The sequence below is a fragment of the Eleutherodactylus coqui genome, chromosome 12 (genome assembly GCF_035609145.1).
Source record: "Eleutherodactylus coqui strain aEleCoq1 chromosome 12, aEleCoq1.hap1, whole genome shotgun sequence".
Lineage (NCBI taxonomy): Eukaryota > Metazoa > Chordata > Amphibia > Anura > Eleutherodactylidae > Eleutherodactylus > Eleutherodactylus coqui.
This window is the reverse complement of record NC_089848.1, coordinates 36,943,441-36,964,167: the sequence shown is the minus strand read 5'-3', so window position 1 is coordinate 36,964,167 and position 20,727 is coordinate 36,943,441. Positions and strand designations below refer to the sequence as shown.

The 20,727-nt window shown below is 49.1% G+C and overlaps 1 protein-coding gene across 1 annotated transcript in view; it reads left to right on the top strand.

Moving 5' to 3' along the window:
* The first annotated feature begins 3,353 nt into the window (after positions 1-3,353).
* LOC136587192 (sodium-dependent neutral amino acid transporter B(0)AT1-like) overlaps positions 3,354-20,727 on the top strand; it is a 50,544-nt gene continuing 33,170 nt past the window's right edge. The window contains exon 1 of the mRNA XM_066585730.1: positions 3,354-3,555. Within this exon, the coding sequence (XP_066441827.1) occupies positions 3,354-3,555 (202 nt within the window). The remainder of the gene's footprint in view (positions 3,556-20,727) is intronic.

The window sequence follows — 20,727 nt, the reverse complement described above, 5'->3', positions numbered from 1 at the left end:
GGTTATGACCGGCCTTCTCAGGGCACATCTGAACACATACGGTAAGCTGGCCCTCTGCCATCAGGTACATAGTGTGCAGAGACAGGTGAAGGTGTAGACTGCCAGGTGGCCGCAATACAGGAGCTCTACTGCAGTGTGTATCTATACGGTGCCTGCACTGCTGCAGTGTGTATCTATACGGTGCCTGCACTGCTGCAGTGTGTATCTATACGGTGCCTGCACTGCTGCAGTGTGTATCTATATGGTGCCTGCACTGCTGCAGTGTATATCTATATGGTGCCTGCACTGCTGCAGTGTGTATCTATATGGTGCCTGCACTGCTGCAGTGTGTATCTATATGGTGCCTGCACTGCTGCAGTGTGTATCTATACGGTGCCTACACTGCTGCAGTGTGTATCTATACGGTGCCTGCACTGCTGCAGTGTGTATCTATACGGTGCCTACACTGCTGCAGTGTGTATCTATACGGTGCCTGCACTGCTGCAGTGTGTATCTATATGGTGCCTGCACTGCTGCAGTGTGTATCTATATGGTGCCTGCACTGCTGCAGTGTGTATCTATATGGTGCCTGCACTGCTGCAGTGTGTATCTATATGGTGCCTGCACTGCTGCAGTCTGTATCTATACGGTGCCTACACTGCTGCAGTGTGTATCTATATGGTGCCTGCACTGCTGCAGTGTGTATCTATATGGTGCCTACACTGCTGCAGTGTGTATCTATACGGTGCCTGCACTGCTGCAGTGTGTATCTATACGGTGCCTGCACTGCTGCAGTGTGTATCTATACGGTGCCTGCACTGCTGCAGTGTGTATCTATATGGTGCCTACACTGCTGCAGTGTGTATCTATATGGTGCCTGCACTGCTGCAGTGTGTATCTATATGGTGCCTGCACTGCTGCAGTGTGTATCTATGTGGTGCCTACACTGCTGCAATGTGTATCTATATGGTGCCTACACTGCTGCAGTGTGTATCTATATGGTGCCTGCACTGCTGCAGTGTGTATCTATATGGTGCCTACACTGCTGCAGTGTGTATCTATGTGGTGCCTGCACTGCTGCAGTGTGTATCTATACGGTGCCTACACTGCTGCAGTGTGTATCTATATGGTGCCTACACTGCTGCAGTGTGTATCTATACGGTGCCTGCACTGGTGCAGTGTGTATCTATACGGTGCCTACACTGCTGCAGTGTGTATCTATACGGTGCCTGCACTGGTGCAGTGTGTATCTATACGGTGCCTACACTGCTGCAGTGTGTATCTATACGGTGCCTACACTGCTGCAGTGTGTATCTATACGGTGCCTGCACTGGTGCAGTGTGTATCTATACGGTGCCTACACTGCTGCAGTGTGTATCTATATGGTGCCTGCACTGGTGCATTGTGTATCTATACGGTGCCTACACTGCTGCAGTGTGTATCTATATGGTGCCTACACTGCTGCAGTGTGTATCTATACGGTGCCTGCACTGCTGCAGTGTGTATCTATACGGTGCCTGCACTGCTGCAGTGTGTATCTATACGGTGCCTGCACTGGTGCAGTGTGTATCTATATGGTGCCTACACTGCTGCAGTGTGTATCTATACGGTGCCTGCACTGCTGCAGCGTCTGATATAGCCAAGGCTTCTAAGTGCTTCGGCACACGACTGTTATTGTACACGGTAAATATTTGATTTCAATCAGTTCGTTCTCACTAGTGCTTTTTGTGTGTGCATTTCGTGCGCTGTATAAAGTAGGACCTGCTCTATTTTTCTGCATTTTGTGCAGAAAAGTCCTATAGAAATCTATGGGAGACGCCCACATACATAAGGGGAAGCGTGAAACGCTGCGCAAAACATAGTGAAACGGTCACATCTGGACCTCATTAGGCTTGAATAGCCATTATACCCGTTGAAAGGGTGTCTCTGGCCCTGTGCGCACAAATAGTACAATAATAGGCACAAATCGACCTCAACGACCCCGTTCATGCGTAAAAACGTTGCACAGGGGCAAGCGTTTTTGCATAGGCTTATGTGAAGCATAAGAAAGTATAATGTCTGAGTCTCTCTGTTTGCTGCCCTAATAACTCTTTTTCCTGTTCCCGGCTCCTTTTGGAGGCTGGCTTCAAATTAGTGTGTTCGCACATTTCAGGGCAACGTATTTGCACAGTGAACAAGGTGGATTTGTGCGCATGTCTACGCATAGTGTGGTATGATTCTGCGCATGCAGGGTGTTTAAATGCGTGCAGCACACCCCTGCCCTGATTTAAAAGGCTATTCAGTCTTCCCCACGGGTGTTTCACACATCCCGTTGCTTTTGCACACCTCCCATAGACTTCTATGGGGCTCTTTGGTGCACAAATACACAGGAAAATAGGGCAGGTCCTATCCTTCTGTGTATCATGGAATCCACACAAAGTATTGGTAATGTGAAAGAACCCATTGATATTAATGGTTTCCACTCCTTGCATACTGTGCAGGCAATTCTTGTTCATGTGAAGCCGCCCTGAACTATGCTTTCCATAACACATACCGTACAGGTATATTGGCCGCACATGTAGACACAACCAATCATTAAACAGTGTATTAGAATTCTTCTATGAGGACGGAACAGCGCGGGGGAGTTTGTTGTCTGGTTCAGCTGTCCAGCGGGGAGCACTTGTTACTGATTAGAGATGAGCGAGTATACTCGCTAAAGGCAATTGCTCAGGCGAGCATTGCCCTTAGCAAGTACCTGCCCGCTCGAGATAGAAGGTTCGGGTGCCCGTGCGGGGGAGCGGTGAGTAGCGGCAGTCAGCAGGAGGGAGCGGGGGGTGGGGGGGGGAGAGATCTCCCCTCCGTTCTGCCCCGCTCTCCCCCGCAGCTCCCTGCCCGCTGCCGGCACCCGAACCTTCCGTCTCGAGCAATTGCCTTTAGCGAGTATACTCGCTCATCTCTATTACTGATGAATCACTGGTATATTTGCTCACATCCTGCTGGCTAGCTGGACCACGCAGAGACCTTTCACTATTACTTTCCATCAAGCTGTATGATTTACAACCTCCATTGGTTTACACAAGCAAGAGCAAATACTTCTTTCTAAATCATTCAGAAGAGCAATAAAATTGAGCACCTTTCAAAGTGCCAAAGATTTGTAGGGCGGTGAATTGTGAGCTCAGCGAAGCGTCGACTGATAAAGCATTAATAATTAGAAGAAGTCTCCTTGTGAAGGTTCTGCTGACACTTCTCTCTGCTTTAGGTGGTGGCCTCCTGAGGTGAGTGCCAAAGGTTCAGTATAAATACCACTCCCATCCGCTGACGGCCAGCACTCTCATCTTCCATCAAGCTGTTCTTGTCATCTCCCTATGTAACAGGAAAGTGATACTTTGTACATCATGGTCAAACTTGTGCTGCCGAACCACGGACTGGAAAACAGGATACAAACGTACGAACAACTGGAGGTCCTGGAGAAAGAAGAAGCGGGAGAAAGACCAAAATGGGACAACAAAGCGCAGTACATGCTCACCTGTGTGGGGTTTTGTGTGGGACTGGGGAACGTATGGAGATTTCCTTACCTTTGCCAAAGCCACGGAGGAGGTATGTGCCAAATATTCTGAATTCAGCCCTGGCTGTACGGATATGTATGAAGATATTTAAGTGTCGTATGTTGGGGATAGATCCTGATGACGATGGGTTGTAGATGTGTGCAGAATTAATCAGACGTTATTACTGTTCATGAATCTATTCACAGGGGTAAGCCTCTGGCGTATGACCGGGACTCATCAGAAATGTCTATTCTCTTCCTGTTATCTGAAAATACAAAACTAGAAGTTATACAAAAAACACACTATATGTGGGCGCTACTGAACTGTTCTGTGTTACAATGGGGCATCGGACTGGAAGTAGCATTCCATACATTACATAGCTGATATCTACCCCGTTTCCCTGAAAATAAGACGTAGAATGATTTTCCAGAAATTTTGAGGATGCAAAATGATTTTTCAGGCTTTTGGAGGATGCTTGAAATATAAGTCCTACTCCAAAATTAAGCCCTGCTAACAGTTAATTAAAAAAGTCAATTTAAATAGTGTCCAGGCAGCTATACATGTAAAAAAGTTAAACCTTTTTGAACAAAAATTAATATAAGACACTGTCTTATTTTCAGGGAAACATGGTAGTGGTTGGACCCAGCAGGTAACATACGGATGGTCATTGATCTTCAGTTGTCTACCGTTGGGCAACCTTTTGAGCTCGGTGTGTCAAAATTCGCCAAAAAACCGAGCATAACTCGGGTGGTGTGTCACTTCAAGAAAAAAATCCATAAATTTGCGATATTTATAGTTTAAATAACAAATATGTATAATTGTAATGTATAACTGTATTTAATAAACCCAAAACACCCATAGCACAGGCCCGCCCAGCCTCCACCTCACTTATCTCAGTAATGATGATCCCCCAGCGGTGACAGCGTCCCCCCAGCGGTGACAGCACCCCCCACAGCGGCGTCCAGCAGCAACAGTGGCCCGCCGCAGCAACAGCGCACCCCACAGCGGCCCCCAGCAGCGACAGCGCATCCCACAGCGGCCCCCGCAGCGACAGCGCACCCCACAGCGGCCCCCCAGCAGCGACAGTGCACCCCACAGAGGCCCCCAGCATTACTTGCCTCCCACAGAGGCCCCCAGCATTATCTGCCCCCCACAGCGGCCCCCCAGCGGTGACTGCCCCCCACAGCGGCCCCCCAGCGGTGAATGCCCCCCACAGGTGACTGCCCCCCAACAGCAACAGCGCCACCCACAGCGGCCCCCAGCATTAATTGCCCCCCACAGAGGCCCCCAGCATTATCTGCCCCCCAGCGGTGACTACCCCCTCACAGAGGCCCCCCAGCGGTGAATACCCCCCACAGCGGACCCCCAGCGGTGACTGCCCCTTTACAGAGGACCCCCAGCGATGAATGCCCCCCACAGGTGACTGCCCCCCCACAGCGGACCCCCAGCGGTGACTGCCCCCTCACAGCGGACCCCCAGCAGTGAATGCCCCCCACAGGTGACTGCCCCCCCACAGCGGACCCCCAGCGGTGACTGCCCCCTCACAGTGGACGGCCAGCGCTGAATGCCCCCCCCCAGGTGACTGCCCCCCCCCCCCACAGCGGACCGCCAGCAGTGACTGCCCCCTCACAGCGGACTCCCAGCGGTAAATGCCCCCCCACAAGTGACTGCCCCCCCACAGCGGACCCCCAGCGGTGAATGCCCCCCACAGGTGACTGCCCCCCCACAGCGGATCCCCAGCGGTGACTGCCCCCTCACAGCGGACCCCCAGTGGTGAATGCCCCCCACAGGTGACTGCCTCCCCACAGCAGACCCCCAGCGGTGACTGCCCCCTCACAGCAGACCCCCAGTGTTGAATGCCCCCCACAGGTGACTGCCCCCCCACAGCGGACCCCCAGCGGTGACTGCCCCCTCACAGCAGGCCCCCAGCGTTGAATGCCCCCCACAGGTGACTGCCCCCCTACAGCAGACCCCCAGCGGTGACTGCCCCCTCACAGCGGACCCCCAGCGGTGACTGCCCCCCCGGCCCATGTACTTACCTTGTGGATACTTGGATGCTCCGCTCCTCCTGAGCCCGGCGCCCTCCAGCAGCGATGATCTCCCGCGCACACTGTGACTTCAGTGTGTTGCAGGACGCCTCCCCCACCGGACGCTCCCGCGGAACCAACAGGTAGGAGACGTCGGGGGGAGGACGATCCTGACATCACAGTGTGCGCCGGGATCAGCGCTGGTTAGTAGTGCTGGTTAATGAATACCAGCCATGGAGTCACGGCCCCTGCCGGTATTCATTAACGGGGGAGCGGCCGCGTGTCAGCGACTATGGCTACGCGTGTCAGTGCTGACACGCGTGTCATAGGTTCGCCATCATGGACTTAGACAGTTGGAGTTCTTGCTGCCTTCTTAGTCTTAGACCCAAGAACTGCTGTAGTCCATGCACTGGCTGCTGGGAGCCACGGCCTCTTCTAGATATCAGATCCAACCATTTCAGTAAAAACCCCATTGAATGTTATGAACTAGATTATGTGATTGCTCCCAGGATCTGGAGCCTTAGGGGCCAATAAAGTCTGTCTTCTCCAGGTATGGAGTCCATTGACACAAACAAATCTGGGGACCCTGTTACAGATTTTGAATTAGCAGCTTCAAGTTCCACCTCTGCCAAGTTACCTTATAATAGTGCCAGCTACAGGCTCCCATAAAGTGCCACCCCAACACCTCAACAAATAAGCCCAGCCATCAAGGGTTTGCCACAGTCTCCCCAAAGAATGCCATCCACAGTGCCCCCATATGAGCACAAAGTCGCTTGCATTCCACTAAAGAATATGATCAATGCAAGAAGGAGAGGACGAGGCTGAAATCATCGGATGACATTCGGTCCTCCTCTTCAGAAGACTTATCTCTCCGTATGATCGGAGCAAGATCACTGGAGGCACAGGAAGCATTTTCTCTCCTGTCTCCCCCTTGATTGATCCTGCATCAATAGTGACCTGTATGATGTTTTAACCCCCTAGTGACCAACGCGGTTTGCACCTTGCAACAATGCAATAAAAACCCAGAAGATTTTAGATGACGGCTCAGTTCTCTGCACATTTCAGCACTAGAGCTGTCCACAGAAATCTTTTGGGGTTTAACTGTATGGTCAGTGCAGCAAGACCCAGAGATTTTCTGGGTGTGCCATTAAAAGGGATAACATTTTGAGGAACATTTTGTTTTCCTGCACCAAGCCAAGATTGTAAAGTCTCATAGGTGTCAGAATGATAGCTCCTCCCACAAATGACTCCATTAAAAAAAATACCCCTTAATATATTCACTGAGGGGGGTCAGGAGTATTTTGACCCCACAGTTTTTGTTTTAGGGGTTAATGCAATTTAGGAGAAAAAAAATAATATTTTTTCAAATATGTCATTTTGAAGACAGTTTTTTTTTCTATAGTCCACGTGAAAATGAAGACTTGAACCCCAAAATAGATACCCATTGCTCACTTGTAGAGCCATTAAGGTGCCAAAATGATAGAACGCCCCCATAAGTGACCTCATTTTGAAATCTAGACCCCTTAGCCCATTTCTCTAGGTGTGCACTGAGCAGTTTTTCGCTAAAAATTATTATAAAGCAGGTGAAAAATAAATAAAAATTATTTTTTCCATAAAAGTCACTTTTATTACAGTTGCCTTTGGTTCAAGCAGGGAAAACTACTAGTCCTTCTTTGCTCTGCAATACCCCCATTGTAGTCCTAATGTGCTTATTGGACACATGGCTAGGCCTGTGATGGAGGGAACACCCTTTGGATTTCAGGGCACATCTGAATAAATCCCAGGCCCCATTGCTCACTTGTGCAGAAGAAAAATTGACTCCCTAAAAATAATCCCCCCTCCCCCTCCCCCTTTTTGACGTTCCTCAAATCTTAAATAAAAGTAATAATGTAAACTGTGTGGTATGTCTTAAAACAGGGGTAATTACAGAGGCTGGTTGGGATGGGCGCATGGGGCAATAAAACCGGGTATCCCTCCTGCTCCCATGCTTTTTGGGGTTATTTCTTGACCTCATCAGTAGAGATGGGGTGTAAAGTGGCGCTCTGTGAGTCTCCATAAGCTTGATGAAGTGCGGCGGTCTCGCACAGCAGGCGATCAACAAGCTGCTCCTGGAACTGCAGGAAGGCGAGCGTTCCCGGGGCTTCTTGTAAATCACGTATTACAGGTAGCGGTTTAAATGACGCCGGGCTCACGCGGCCGCATGTGTAATCCGCTTGTGGAGGACCGGAGCGGATCCCAGCTGTGAGCCCGGCTGTGGCCCTGCGTACGGTCATGTAATGTACTGCGCATAACTGCCTACTCACACAGGCGGTCATGGCAGTACACCTTTATTGTTTGTTTGTTTGTATTTCCGACACCGTTGCCTAGCGATGATGCGGGTAGCCGCAGCCCGTATACAAGGTAGTTACATATGGGCTGCGGGTATATCCGCGACCATAGAACACAATGGGCTGTATGTTGTGGATATCCATGGTAAAATAGAACCTGCTGCGTTCTGTTTTCTGCAAGTGGATTACGTAGTTCCAACCCACTAATGTGAGCGGAATTGTGTAATCCAATGCATTTGCTTGATCCGCGTATTACCACAAGCAGAATCCGCAATTCCTATCCGGTCGTGTGAGACCGGCCTAAGGTAGATCAGTACCTTTTTTATCACGTGACTGGGGACTGCTTAACGAGGCCAACGGTCACTGATCCAGGCTCTCGGCGACCTTTGGTCCCAGGAGCAAGGAGATTTGAAATTTCCCGGTCCCTCCCCGGCTTCTGCGTGTGTGTGCGTCACTTTGCCAGTGGGCACGTGCACAGAAGGCGGGGAAGGTCCGTAGAAGAGGAATGCGTTGAGATTTTGCTGCCATTTTGCCGATGGAAGCATGCGGAGAAGCCGGAGTAAGGCCCACGGATAAAGATTTCGGCAGGGGACAAAACTGGGGATATAATCCAAGAGGGGAGAAGAAACTTTAACTTTTTACATTTTTTTTTAAACTTTACATGATCGCCGTTATCCACTGGATAACGTTGATCACGTGACCGGGGACCGCATACTGTGGCCCCTGGTGAGATCTCCCACCTCTCGGCTACCTTTGCGAGCCAGGAGCAGGGAGATGTCCTCGGGCTCTCCTGCCTTCTGTGCATGCTCCCAACATCTTACGTCTGTTGGGCATGGGCAGAAGGCGGTGTTAGGTCCTTTCAGGAGCAGACATCGAAAAGGCCGGAGGTGGGTACTTTCAGCTCTGATCACAGATCCGATCAGTGAGGGGAGGTAGAACTTTAACTTTATTTTACTCTTTTTTTTTTACTTTTATGCGATCGCCGTTATCCATTGAATATTGGCGATTATCTGACTGGGGTTCGCACACCATGGCCCCCTATGACAGCTCCAGGCTGTCATCTACCTCCGGCACCCGATAGCTGGCAGCTGTCACACACACACAGGCAGCTTTAGCCTACAGGGCCAGCATGTTTCTACAGTCCTGTAGATTAAAGCCCGGACATCCAGGACGTGAAAACACTAAGGGGTTAAAGAGCCTAGCCTCCCACACTGTGAAAATGTCTGTATGTTAGTGAGTACCATAATATAGTATTTATGGTTTTTTTGGCAAGAAGTGCAGATGTGTTGGTTATCACGTTTGAATTAGTTTTGTAGAAATTGATGGCAAAGCCGTCATATTCAATCAATTATTAAAGTGGCAAATTTACCATTAAAGAGCCAATCTGTTTATATATCAATCTTGGCTAGAATTTACTAAAAAATGCACTGGGAGTCTCAGTTTTGCCCAATCTTTACTTGTTTAGAAGTGTGGGAAAAATGTCACGAAGTACTTTACATAACGTGTCCGATCTGCCCAATATTCCACCAGATGGACATGGTAAAATGTGTAATCCAGTCTTTGTGAACATGCTAAAGATCTGCAGGTGATATTTATTTACAGCATTATGAACCATATGTAGGGGCCCGAAGTCTATATATCCGGCCCCTCCATAATTGTCATACATATCATGTCTTCAGTGTGGATGCTCTGTGCAAAGTGTCTTGTCTGCTGTTATGTGTTCTGCGCAGCTGCAGCATGCAAGAGGTTAATGTCTGAAAGTGGCTGGGATATGTCTGGGAAAGTATCAATATCTGTCTAGTCATGTGATGTCTACCTCTATAAGTATGAGTGATTGAGAGCAAGGTGTGGTCATTCATCATCTTGTACGGTTGTCAGTGGAATAGGAGTGCTGGCCACAGGCGGTGCAGTGATGGAGGAAGAGGAAAGGTATCCTGAGGCCTGCTATGCTAGGAACCACCTCTGAGGAGCGAAAGGAGTAAGGAGTTTGCCGTGCAGAGTCGTCTTCAAGAGTTCTGAGTGAGTGTCAATGGAGAGTCGTGTTCCTCCTCCGGAGTGATTCAGAATCTCGAGGAGTGTGTGTGTCCAGGAGCGCAGCACCGCAGATAACGTAGGCTTCTTTCCTACGAGCGTATATATCGGCCCACCGTTTTCCCAGCCAGCCGATATACGCTGTGATTCCAATGCATCAGATCACATGGCCGTATACTTGTGACATAAAAACGCCCAGCTGGCCAATATAGCATCGGGCATTTTTACGTCAGGCCCAAAAGATAGTCCTAGAACTATCTTTTTGGCCGGAATACATCGGCCGCTGCATGGGCTCTTATGGGAGCCCATGACAGCGGCCGGAGGTGGGAGGCAGTTTAGCAGTGTGTCTCCCCACTCGCTCTTTGCAATGGGAGAGGGTTCACGGGGTGGAGCTATGTGCTGTCCCATCCTGCCTCCTTTCATTGCTGGCTGTGGAAAAGGGGCTCCGCTCCGCCCCATCCCATTGCAAGGAGCGAGCGTGGAGGAGAGCAGAAGTAAGCCTGCAATGGGGAAGGAGGGGAAAGGGGTGACGGCATGGTAGCCTTTGCGTATATGCACCGGGGCCCATGCCGTGTGAGCGGGCGCACAAACATTAGATTTCTGTGCCTGTTCAGGAACTTAAACGCCACAGATGGTAGTATATATTAGACGACCGTGAAAACGGCAGCCGATATACACTTATGAGAAAGAAGCCTTAGACTGTAGGCCTGTAGGCATCGTGAGTTCTCCTCCCTGACCGATCACTAATAAGCTGTCTTGCCTGCACGTGCGAGTAAGCTGTATTGTATGCCAATTATACAGTAAAGTTCACCGGTCGTTGCCCGTTCCCAGTGACTGAGTTATCAACTTCCAATCGTGTATGTGGACTCTCTTTATTCAACCGCTGGATACTCAACGGTGTGAAGGAAAAGTGGCGTCACGCGTGATAACTTTAAGTCCTCTACGCTTATTCAGGTAACCGCCACCCGGTGTTGTCTAGAAGAGGCCTAGCGGTGCCTTGGCCGAGGTTCCATGCACCCATCAGGGAAAGAGTCTAGTAAAGCCACCGTGACAAGTGACACCTCTACTCCCCTTCAGTGTGGGCCTGGTGTCTTGGTCACCAGGGGCCGTTGCACATATAGTGTATTTTGTCCGCATACACAAGGGACTTTAAATGCCCTAGAGATAAAAGTCCAAAGGCGTTCAGTCCGGCAACCTTGACGGCCATCCTACCGTGCCTCTCTGCCCACTTCAGTGCCCAGAGAATTGCACCCCCAACCATATGTGCACAGCCACAGCAAAGTGTAGGGGTGCCAGCCTATTGAAATTACTGTGGGGACCCACTATCCTCATTAATGGGAATATGGTATAGGGCAGTGGTGGCGAACCCATGGCACGCGTGCCAGAGGCGGCACGCAGAGCCCTCTCTACTGGCACACGCTGCCATCAGCCGCTCACCCCTTGTGAATACCAGCAGCAGCCGTGGCTCCCCTGCCGGCATTCACAAACAGCGCTGCTAGCCGCGCTGATCCCGGCACACACTGTGACTTCAGGGTGCAGCCAGGATCCTTCTCGCCCCTCCCCCGACATCATCTACTACTTGGTTCTGCGAGAGCGTCCGGGGGAGGAGGCGTCCGGCAGCACACTGACGTCACAGTGTGTGCCGGGAGCATATTAACTTTTTCTTCCCCACTTCTGCCGCAATCAGCAATTCCCAGCAACCTGATTAGTTGTTTGGGTTGGCTGATTCACCAAACAACCAATCAGGTTGCTGGGAATTACCTATTGCAGCAGAAGTGGGGAAGAAAAAGTTATTTTGCGTGCCGGGACCTTTGCCGAGCAGAAGAAGAGCTGAGCTTCCAGGAGAAGGAGGGGGTAAGCATGTGGGTCTTGGGAGGGGCACTGTGGGGTGTCACTCCTGCATTGGGGGCTGCTGTGGGGTGTCCCTAATGCACTGGGGGCCACTGTGGGGTGTCACTATTGCACTGGGGGCCACTGTGGGGTGTCACTGTTATACTGGGGGGGTGTCACTATTATACTGGGGGGGTGTCACTATTATTGCTAGGGCTGCTGAGGGGGATCACTATTACTGCTGGGGCCGCTGTGGGGTGGGGGTCACTATTACCGCTGGGGCCGCTGTGGGTTAGGGCCACTATTATCGCTGTGGGGGTCACTGTTACCGCTGGGGCCGCTATGGGGGTTACTATTACCGCTGGGGTATGTTAACATGTGGCAGAAATGGGCAGGGCTGTTTCAAAATAGACAGGGTGCAGATTTTGACTGTTTTTTGGATGCGGAAATGCTGCAGAATTTTCCACAGAAATATCTGATGAGGACATTTTGCAGTATTTTCGCATCCAAAAAGCAGTCAAAATCTGCTCCCGGTCTATTTTGAAGCGGCCCGGTCCTTTTTAGAACGATGGGGGTAAAATCATACATTGTGATAAGCCCCGCCCCCTGATGTGTTGGCACTTTGCGATAAAGAAGTGGGTTTTGGGTTGCAGTTTGGGCACTTGGTCTCTAAAAGGTTCGCCATCACTGGTATAGGGTAAGCATCCGCAGGGACTTCTCACTGTTAGGTGATTCGTCAATGAAAATAGGCCCTGGATGTCAGGCGCAATTTACCTACTTTGTCCTCACTTAACTCCTATACGAGTAAAGATAGCACAAAATTTACACTTCCAGAGTAAATGTTTGCCCAGACTGATATATCATATGATCCACTTCCATTTGAAAAAACCTGAGCTTAATTCAATATGGCAGAATTCAAAATGACGACCAAAAACATCTCCACCACAAAGTGCAGCCTCTCTTCCAATATTTTTACTCATTGGAAGCCAATTTTCTCATTATTACATCAGTTAAACAGGTGCGTCCAGACTTTTGCCTCGCCCTGCATTTATTAAGCAGTTTATGTGACAACATTGAAAGATCATATGGAAAAGCAAAGCTGTATTTGCGTGTAATTTTACACTTTAGAAACTGAAAAATAACTTTTTAGAGAGGTATCTCAGTTAACAAGCTGCGGGTTGTAGAACACCTGTGTCACAGCGCCTCCCGGTGTTAAAAAGCAGAAACAACAGTAAAACGGAAAAAAAGGACCTTGTTTTTAGAAAGACTTTCCTTCCATATGAAATTGAAGTAGTTTAAAGCCAAAGAGATAACAGAGTCAGCGGTGCTGTAAGTTGGGTTCAGTAGAGTCTTTGGGAACGAAGACATTCAGGCCTGGAGGAGCATTATCCTCCCTCCCGCATCTGTCTATCCCATCTTCTACGCACCCACAGCACACTCACCTGTCTATTCCTTTTATAAGTAACACAATCATGCAATTGCAGCGTCCCAAAGGGTAACTCAGGACACGGGGCACACGCTGAGGAGCTGGGAGGGTAAAGCTGTCATTTGTCATGGTGGCACTTACCAGACTCCTCCCCAGAGGAACACACGCAGCCTCAGCCAGAGCATCACTGGACCTCTTCCGGACACCCCTAGGAGAGGGATGGCCAATATACATGCTGAAGAACTTTAGATTGTCACGTGACGCCACCATTCCTTAACTCACCGGAACGAACCTTGGCGATAATAATGCGAGTCCACACACGATTTAGTGGTTAAGTGCCTCCAGATTTGGGAACAGTTAGAGCCTGGCAAAACTTTACTTGTAAAACTTTAACACTTTACAACTTAAGAACACACTGGTGCAGGTAAGACAGAAGAAAGGAGGTCAGGGAGGAACTCAGGATGATGCCGGCCCTACAGTCCTCGTTATCTGTATGGTGCCACTACGTAAAGAGGAAGGGCAAACTCTCCACAGACACTCACTTATAAAAGTACCTCTGTACGGTGGTCTTGACTTTCCTCTACTCCTCTCACTCTCTTTTTTCTCCTTACTCTCTAATGGCTCCTGGCATCAGGAACTTCAGGGAACCTTTCCTACTCTTCCAAATTCTTCACCACATGAGGGTTGAAGGTACCCCAATGTGGCTGGCACTCTCTCTCAGGAACCCAAAAGAACAGAAGACCTTTTCCCGCTCTCACACACTCATACTTATAATCTCTCGCATACAACATGACAGGACATGAATTGATACATTTGCAGACAGCTCCCAGCCACATGCAGACATTAACCTCTCGCTTGCTGTAGCTGTGCAATACACATAACAAGAGACAAGACATTTTGCACAGTGCATCTACATAAAGGACATGACAGGTATGACATTTATGGAGGGGCCAGGAATAGGTGTTTCAGGCCACTACATAATAACTGTTTTTGTTCATGAGAATCACCGTTCCCAGAATGTAAAGAAAACACGTCTACAGGTGCAAACACAGGGCAACACGACCCAACATAATACTACTAAACTGCACCAGATACACCGATATTTGTTACTACCTGGTCTGCAGGTTGTATACCTACCCTGTTTCCCTGAAAATAAGACATACCCTGAAAATAAGACATAGCATGATTTTCCAGAATTTTTGAGGATGCAAAATGATTTTTCAGGCTTTTTGAGGATGCTTGAAATATAAGCCCTACTCCAAAATTAAGCCCTGCTAACAGTTAATTTAAAAAGTCAATTTAAATAGTGTCCAGGCAGCTATACATGTAAAAAAGTTAAACCTTTTTGAACAAAAATTAATATAAGACACTGTCTTATTTTCGGGGAAACACGGTATTTCTAGTAAACTCATTAGGGCGGTGTCAGACGAGCGTATGTGCAAATATGTTCGCCAGTACGGAATGTATGTTCACATGAACGAGGATTGAAGATGACAAGAAACAGGCTGATACGTCCGTGCCAGCAGAGAGGTAGCTTTTTTTTGTGAGCAAAATGCCAGTTCACACGATCGCGTCTTACACTCTTCCTGTGGAATAGAATGGCAATTACTGTATTTTTAGTTCTATAAGACACCTCGGACAATAGGACGCACCCTCTAGGGGAAAAATAGGGGGAAAATATTTTGAACTCACCCAGGGACAGCGTAGGGTTAGGTCTGGGCGACAAAGCAGAAGAAGCAGCAGAGGTCTGAAAAACCGGAGCTCAGTGTCACAGCGGCACTTGTGTGTGGAGGAAGGGAAGAAGCCGTTTGGTGGAGGCGGTGAGCAGCAGCAGATCACGACCAATCAGAGGTATGTATGGGCGGCAGTGGGGATGAGAGAATACTGCTAACTGATCGAACGTTTGTTTGTGCGATCGCAAGTTTAATGCGCCATCGCGCAAACTAAATCGCGATCGCACAGTAAACTCACGATCCCGCTAACAAATGTCGATCGCGATAAATTTCAGCATATTCGCTCTATAAGACGCAGAAAATTTTTTCCCCGCTTTGGAGAGAAAAAAGTGTGTCTTATAGAGCGAAAAATACGGTAAATGCCTAATAAGGCCGGCTGCCTTCTCTTTCTTCGTTGTACGCATTGTCACTCCACTGCCCTCTCCTTCCATATCAGCGTAACACGGACAAAGATAGAGCAGGTCCTAGCGGCAAAAAAACGTTCGTCTGAACCAATCTATTGAAGTCAATGCCTTTGCTTCGTTGCGTTATAGTTAGAGATGAGCGAGTATACTCGGCAAAGGCAATTGCTTGAGTGAGCATTGCCTTTATCGAGTACCTGCCCGCTCGAGATGAAACGTTCAGGTGCCGGCGCAGGGGAGCGGTGAGTTGCGGCTGTCTGCGGGGGGGGGGGGGGGGGGACAGGGAGGGAGAGATCTCCCCTCCGTTCCGCTCCGCTCTCCCGCAGCTCCCTGCCCGCCCTCACAATGCTAAGTACAAATAATCCATCGTTAACTACATCATTAATTAAACAAGTAGAGTGCAGATTGTGCTGCTCTTCTAATCATGCAAATTCTGAGAACTAAACCAGACTAGTCCAGAGTGCAGGAAAGTCTAAGAAACTCAGAAGAGCCCTTCACAGAGTAGGATATTACTAGAATTGTCGCTTTATTAAATACAATTAAAAGCACCCACACATACGGGCACAGACGGGCACAGACGGACCCTAGAGGACACCCTCAATTGGGGGAGACGGGGGTGCATCAACAGGGCCGGTAGACAATGACAAACCTAATACACACTCAGACATAAACACATAAAGTCGAGGACCAGTAAGTCGGGGACACTTTAGTGGTTCCCTTGTCGGGATTCGGTATTGTGTTTAAATAGAAAACGAGTCCTTTTAGCCCCGTCTGATTTCCAATAGGTACTGGTTCCTCTAATGTTAAGACCCATAGATATAGTGTCTTACCCTAAATAATAGGTAGGCGCATGCTCTAGATTTAATATGGTGGCTCCAACAATTTGAGCTAAACACACTCGGGAGTTACCAACTCATACCAAGACCCGTAAAGGTGGTGTGTTTCCCTAAATTATAAGTAGACGCAGGGTCTAGGTTTAATACCGTGGTTTAAACACTCAGAGGTTACTAACTCGACGCGTTTCAGCGCTGAGTTAGTGGATCATCAGGGGGTTGACAAGTTGTAGGGTGTCTTTTACGGCCCGTCTGTGCCCGTCTGTGCCCATATGTGTGTGGGCTTTTAATTGAATTTAATAAAGCAACAATTTTAGTAATAGCCTACTCTGTGAAGGGCTACTCAGAACTAAACCACATTCAAACATATACTAATAAAATGCATGACGCGGGTATAACAGAGTCACTCCAAGCTGTAACTTCATCCATTACCAGACCGTACTATAAAACACCCAGTAGAAGACAGCACACTTCTGGTTTTGGGATAATTTGGCCACAGCAGCCATTTCATTACAAACAAATTACATAATTAACATAACCTAAATGAAACCAAACAACACAAGAGGAGGTCCTTGGGGCCAACACCTGTCCTCTCACCATTTAAAATGAAGTATATATACAAATTGCCTCCAGACGCTCCCAACCGCCTCAGAGATCCATTGGTCATTACAAGGCTAGACAACCCACCATATCTGCAAGGATTACCCTGTTACGATTGTGTGGGCAACCTAAGCATGGGAGTCCACACGATCGTACCCAAAAAGGGGATAGAATGGGATGAGAATGGACGCACACAGGTAGCACCAGGGTCACACGGGATTCACACAGGTTTCAGGCAACTGACCCGGTTCTACACGGGAGGATGGCATGGCCCTACCTAAGCGGGGAACATTGCCCCAATAAGGGCAGCCCAGCGGTCTTCGGATCTGGGCCCTAGCTGATCCTAGGAGCCACAGAACAGGAGACATACACATGCTACATGACAGAGACAGAACCACAGGATACACAGCATACAGCAGCCACAATGCAATCACTAGAACAGATGATAAGCTGAATATAAATACCAAGTATTGGTTGGCATTTTGTACAAAACATAGAAGCTAGCGGGCTACTTCACGGCTCCTGGTTATACCGCTAGTCCCTACACTAACCAGGAGTTCAGCAGAATGGGACAGAGTTCACAAAGAAAGCTGCAACAGGACAGGACACGGATAGCAGGTCACGCAGCAAACTGACACGAAACTGACAGAATTTAAACGTACAAACGGACATGAACGAGCAAGACAGAGATTACTCAGCAAAGCTTGCAACAGGACAGAACAGAGCACTGGACACACAGCCAGCTGCATCAGGAACAGGACAGAGTACAGGGCACGCAGCCAGACAGACTCCACTCAGAGATCACATGCACACAGATGAAACTCACAGCAAGTCTATGTGTCCTCATACCAGGGGGAATAGACCGTGAACTACACAAGCTCACATAGGGAACTGTGTCAAGTTACACAAACTGACACACAGAACAGACAGTCAACTACACAAGCTGACACAGGGAACAGTGTCCAGTTACACCAACTGACACCCAGAATAAGACATAAGACCTTTGGAGGCTGCACCTGTACAGGGGGAAGGAAAAGGGGGCTGCATGTACTGCAGACTAGGACTACAGGTGTCCAAACACTCTTGGGGAAGCAGAGAGACAATAGACCTACTTGCAAACACAGATCAGAGTGGGAACAAGCTGAACATGACTGATAACAAGTTACAGGACACAGAAGTAACATGAGTGCTCACCCTAGGGTCCAGCCAGACTGACCAGGAGCTGGGTTTATATGTGAGCAAGATCCAGGAGATTGGCTAGCAGGAAGTACCACACCCAGCCAGCTCAATTAACCCTCAACCACCTGACTGTGCTGCTAGGAGTACATAGTACAACAAATCCCAGCAGCACACGTAACATACCCCTGTCAGAACCGAGAGGTGACAGACCCAAGACCAACCATCAATGACATAGGTGAAAGTGGCTCTCCACCCCCTCCAACCAATTTTGTTACCGACCCAAAGTATTCCCTCACCCGCCGCTGCCATGACCATGGTAATATGGCAGGAGGGTGGGACTTTCTTCCTCTCACTATGCAATCTCCTCATGATTGATGTCACCAACAATTCTTCTTTGCGCACTTTTTCACTCTGCCCCTTCCTTTGAAATAACTCCCCCTTTTCCTCTGATGTCAAACTTCAATTCCACTTCCCTTTTAACCCTGTCATTCCGGTGCCTCCATGTACAGCCCTGTGGGCCTTGCTCCAACCCTCACTGAAGTGTTACTGGTATTATGTATATAGGGACCCAATATACTTGTACTATACCAACCCGTACACAAATGATGAGCAGGGAGATAGCGTCCACCCAACGCATGTTTTGGTTGAGCCCTTGTCTGGGGTCCTACTCTGTGGAAGTGACCCCATCGCTCGCCCCGAAAGGAAGCCTGCACACCAGCTCAGTAAATCCTGCACCATCTGCCTTCTTTTTGCATCCAACCTCACACCAGCAGGACTTACTGAACATTTTGAGCCCACTATTAGGTAGAGTTGATACATTTGAAATTCACAGCCTGAAGATGGCGCTCTTGTGGCCATGGCATCCTCTCACTTCCTCTACTCATTCTTACATCAGCACAGCCTGGAGCCCCTGTAAGACACTACTGGGCATTAGTTGCCCTCGTATTGGGCTAATTAGAATTTTGAAGCTGTAGCCTACTAGGAGGTCTGAAGTCATGACCTAAAGTTATGGCCGACACCCAGGAGCGGCGAGGCTTTGATCCAGCAGCTTGCATCCTTTACCTCGCTGATGCACTTCCTGCAGGCACCCACTGGGAATCCCTGGCTTTCCACAGCTGAGAGAAGCGAGAACACAGTGATGCCATCTTGCACATATTAGGCCCTGCAGCACACCATTGCCCTCTTACTGCAACCTCTTTACCCTGATCTACTGCCAGCCGGGTCCCAGCGAGACGCTGATCCTCCAACTGTGCAACCATTGCAGCAGGAGCCTCCAACAAAGTGTGAGTTTCACCATTAGACGACCTACACACAGGCGAGCACGAGATCAAGCCGCGAAACTCGTCCCGATATCGCACTTGCCAACGCGCAGTTTACCCACAGATGCGAGGAGTGTTTCTGTCAACAGTTCTGTGGTTCTATGGCCATCACCCCCATTAAACCGCTGTTTTGAAGGAGCTGTGACAAGGCTCCATTACTGTGCAGCGGCTTGAAATCGTAGCGTAAGAAATGGATAAATAGACTAAAGCTGCAGTACCATTGCAGGCCACTGCAAAATATACAGAGCTGTGCTGCTCCAGTGAGACACGCTGCTTCAAATCAGCTTATCAGAGAGTGTCAGACCCCAGTGATTTATTGATTACCTACCCTGATGATGGGTCATCAATTCTAGGGCGGCTTCACATGGGCGTATTTGCACGTGCAACGTGCAGTGAATAGATCCTATTGTTTTCAATCGGTTCATTCCAAAAAAGAAAATGCAGCATGCTCTATTTTAGTGCGCCAAAGGCACCATAGAAGTCTATGACCTAGAAACCCACATGATTGCACAACTTTGTGGGGAGAACAACACACCAGGGACTAATTAATAATAATAATAATCTTTATTTGTATAGCGCCAACATATTCCGCAGCGCTTACATAGACAGGGGATACAGAAAGACAAAAGTACAAACATTACAGAACCACGGTTACATAGTAATCAGTTGGTGGAAACAATAGGGGTGAGGGTCCTGCTCCAACGAGCGTACATACTGCAAGTAATGGGGTAATACAGAAGGTAAAGGGCTGGAGATGAGCCTGGTATGGCGGGGTGGAGATGTGCATGGTATGGCGAGACGGAGAGTGAGGGGTGATATACACATAGATAATGGTCAGACATTTAGCCGTGTGACTGCAGAAACGGTATGACTGCAGGAGCGGTTTATGATGGCTAGCTGGGATTGCAGTCAGTAGGTCAGGGAGCATGTTATCAGGCGGCGTACAGAGGGGTTTGTTTAGGGAATGCGGTATGCCTCCCTGAAGAGGTGCGTTTTTAGAGCATGCCTGTAGTTCTGTGAGTCCTGGATTGCTCGGGTAGCCTTTGGTAGTGCGTTCCAGAGGAAAGGTGCTGCTCTGGAGAAGTCTTGGAGGCGGGAATGAGAAGTTTGAATTAGAGGGGTGTGCAGTTTAGTTTTGTTAGCAGAGCGGAGAGCCCGGGCAAGGTGATGGATTGAGATGAGGGAGGCAATATAGGGGGGCGCTGCGCTGTGGAGGGCTTTGTGGATGAAGGTAGCGAGTTTAAATTGAATTCTGTATTTAACGGGCAGCCAGTGCAGTGACCGGCACAGGGCAGAGGCGTCCGAGTAGCGTCTGGACAGGAAGATGAGCCTGGCTGCCGCATTCAGGATGGATTGGAGAGGGTAGAGTCTGGTGCAGGGGAGGCCGATCAGCAACGAGTTGCAATAATCGAGCCGGGAGTGGATGAGGGCAACCATAAGCGTTTTTAGCGTGTCCACAGTGAGAAAAGAGCGGATTCTTGCGATGTTCTTGAGGTGCAGCTGACATGTTCGGGCCAG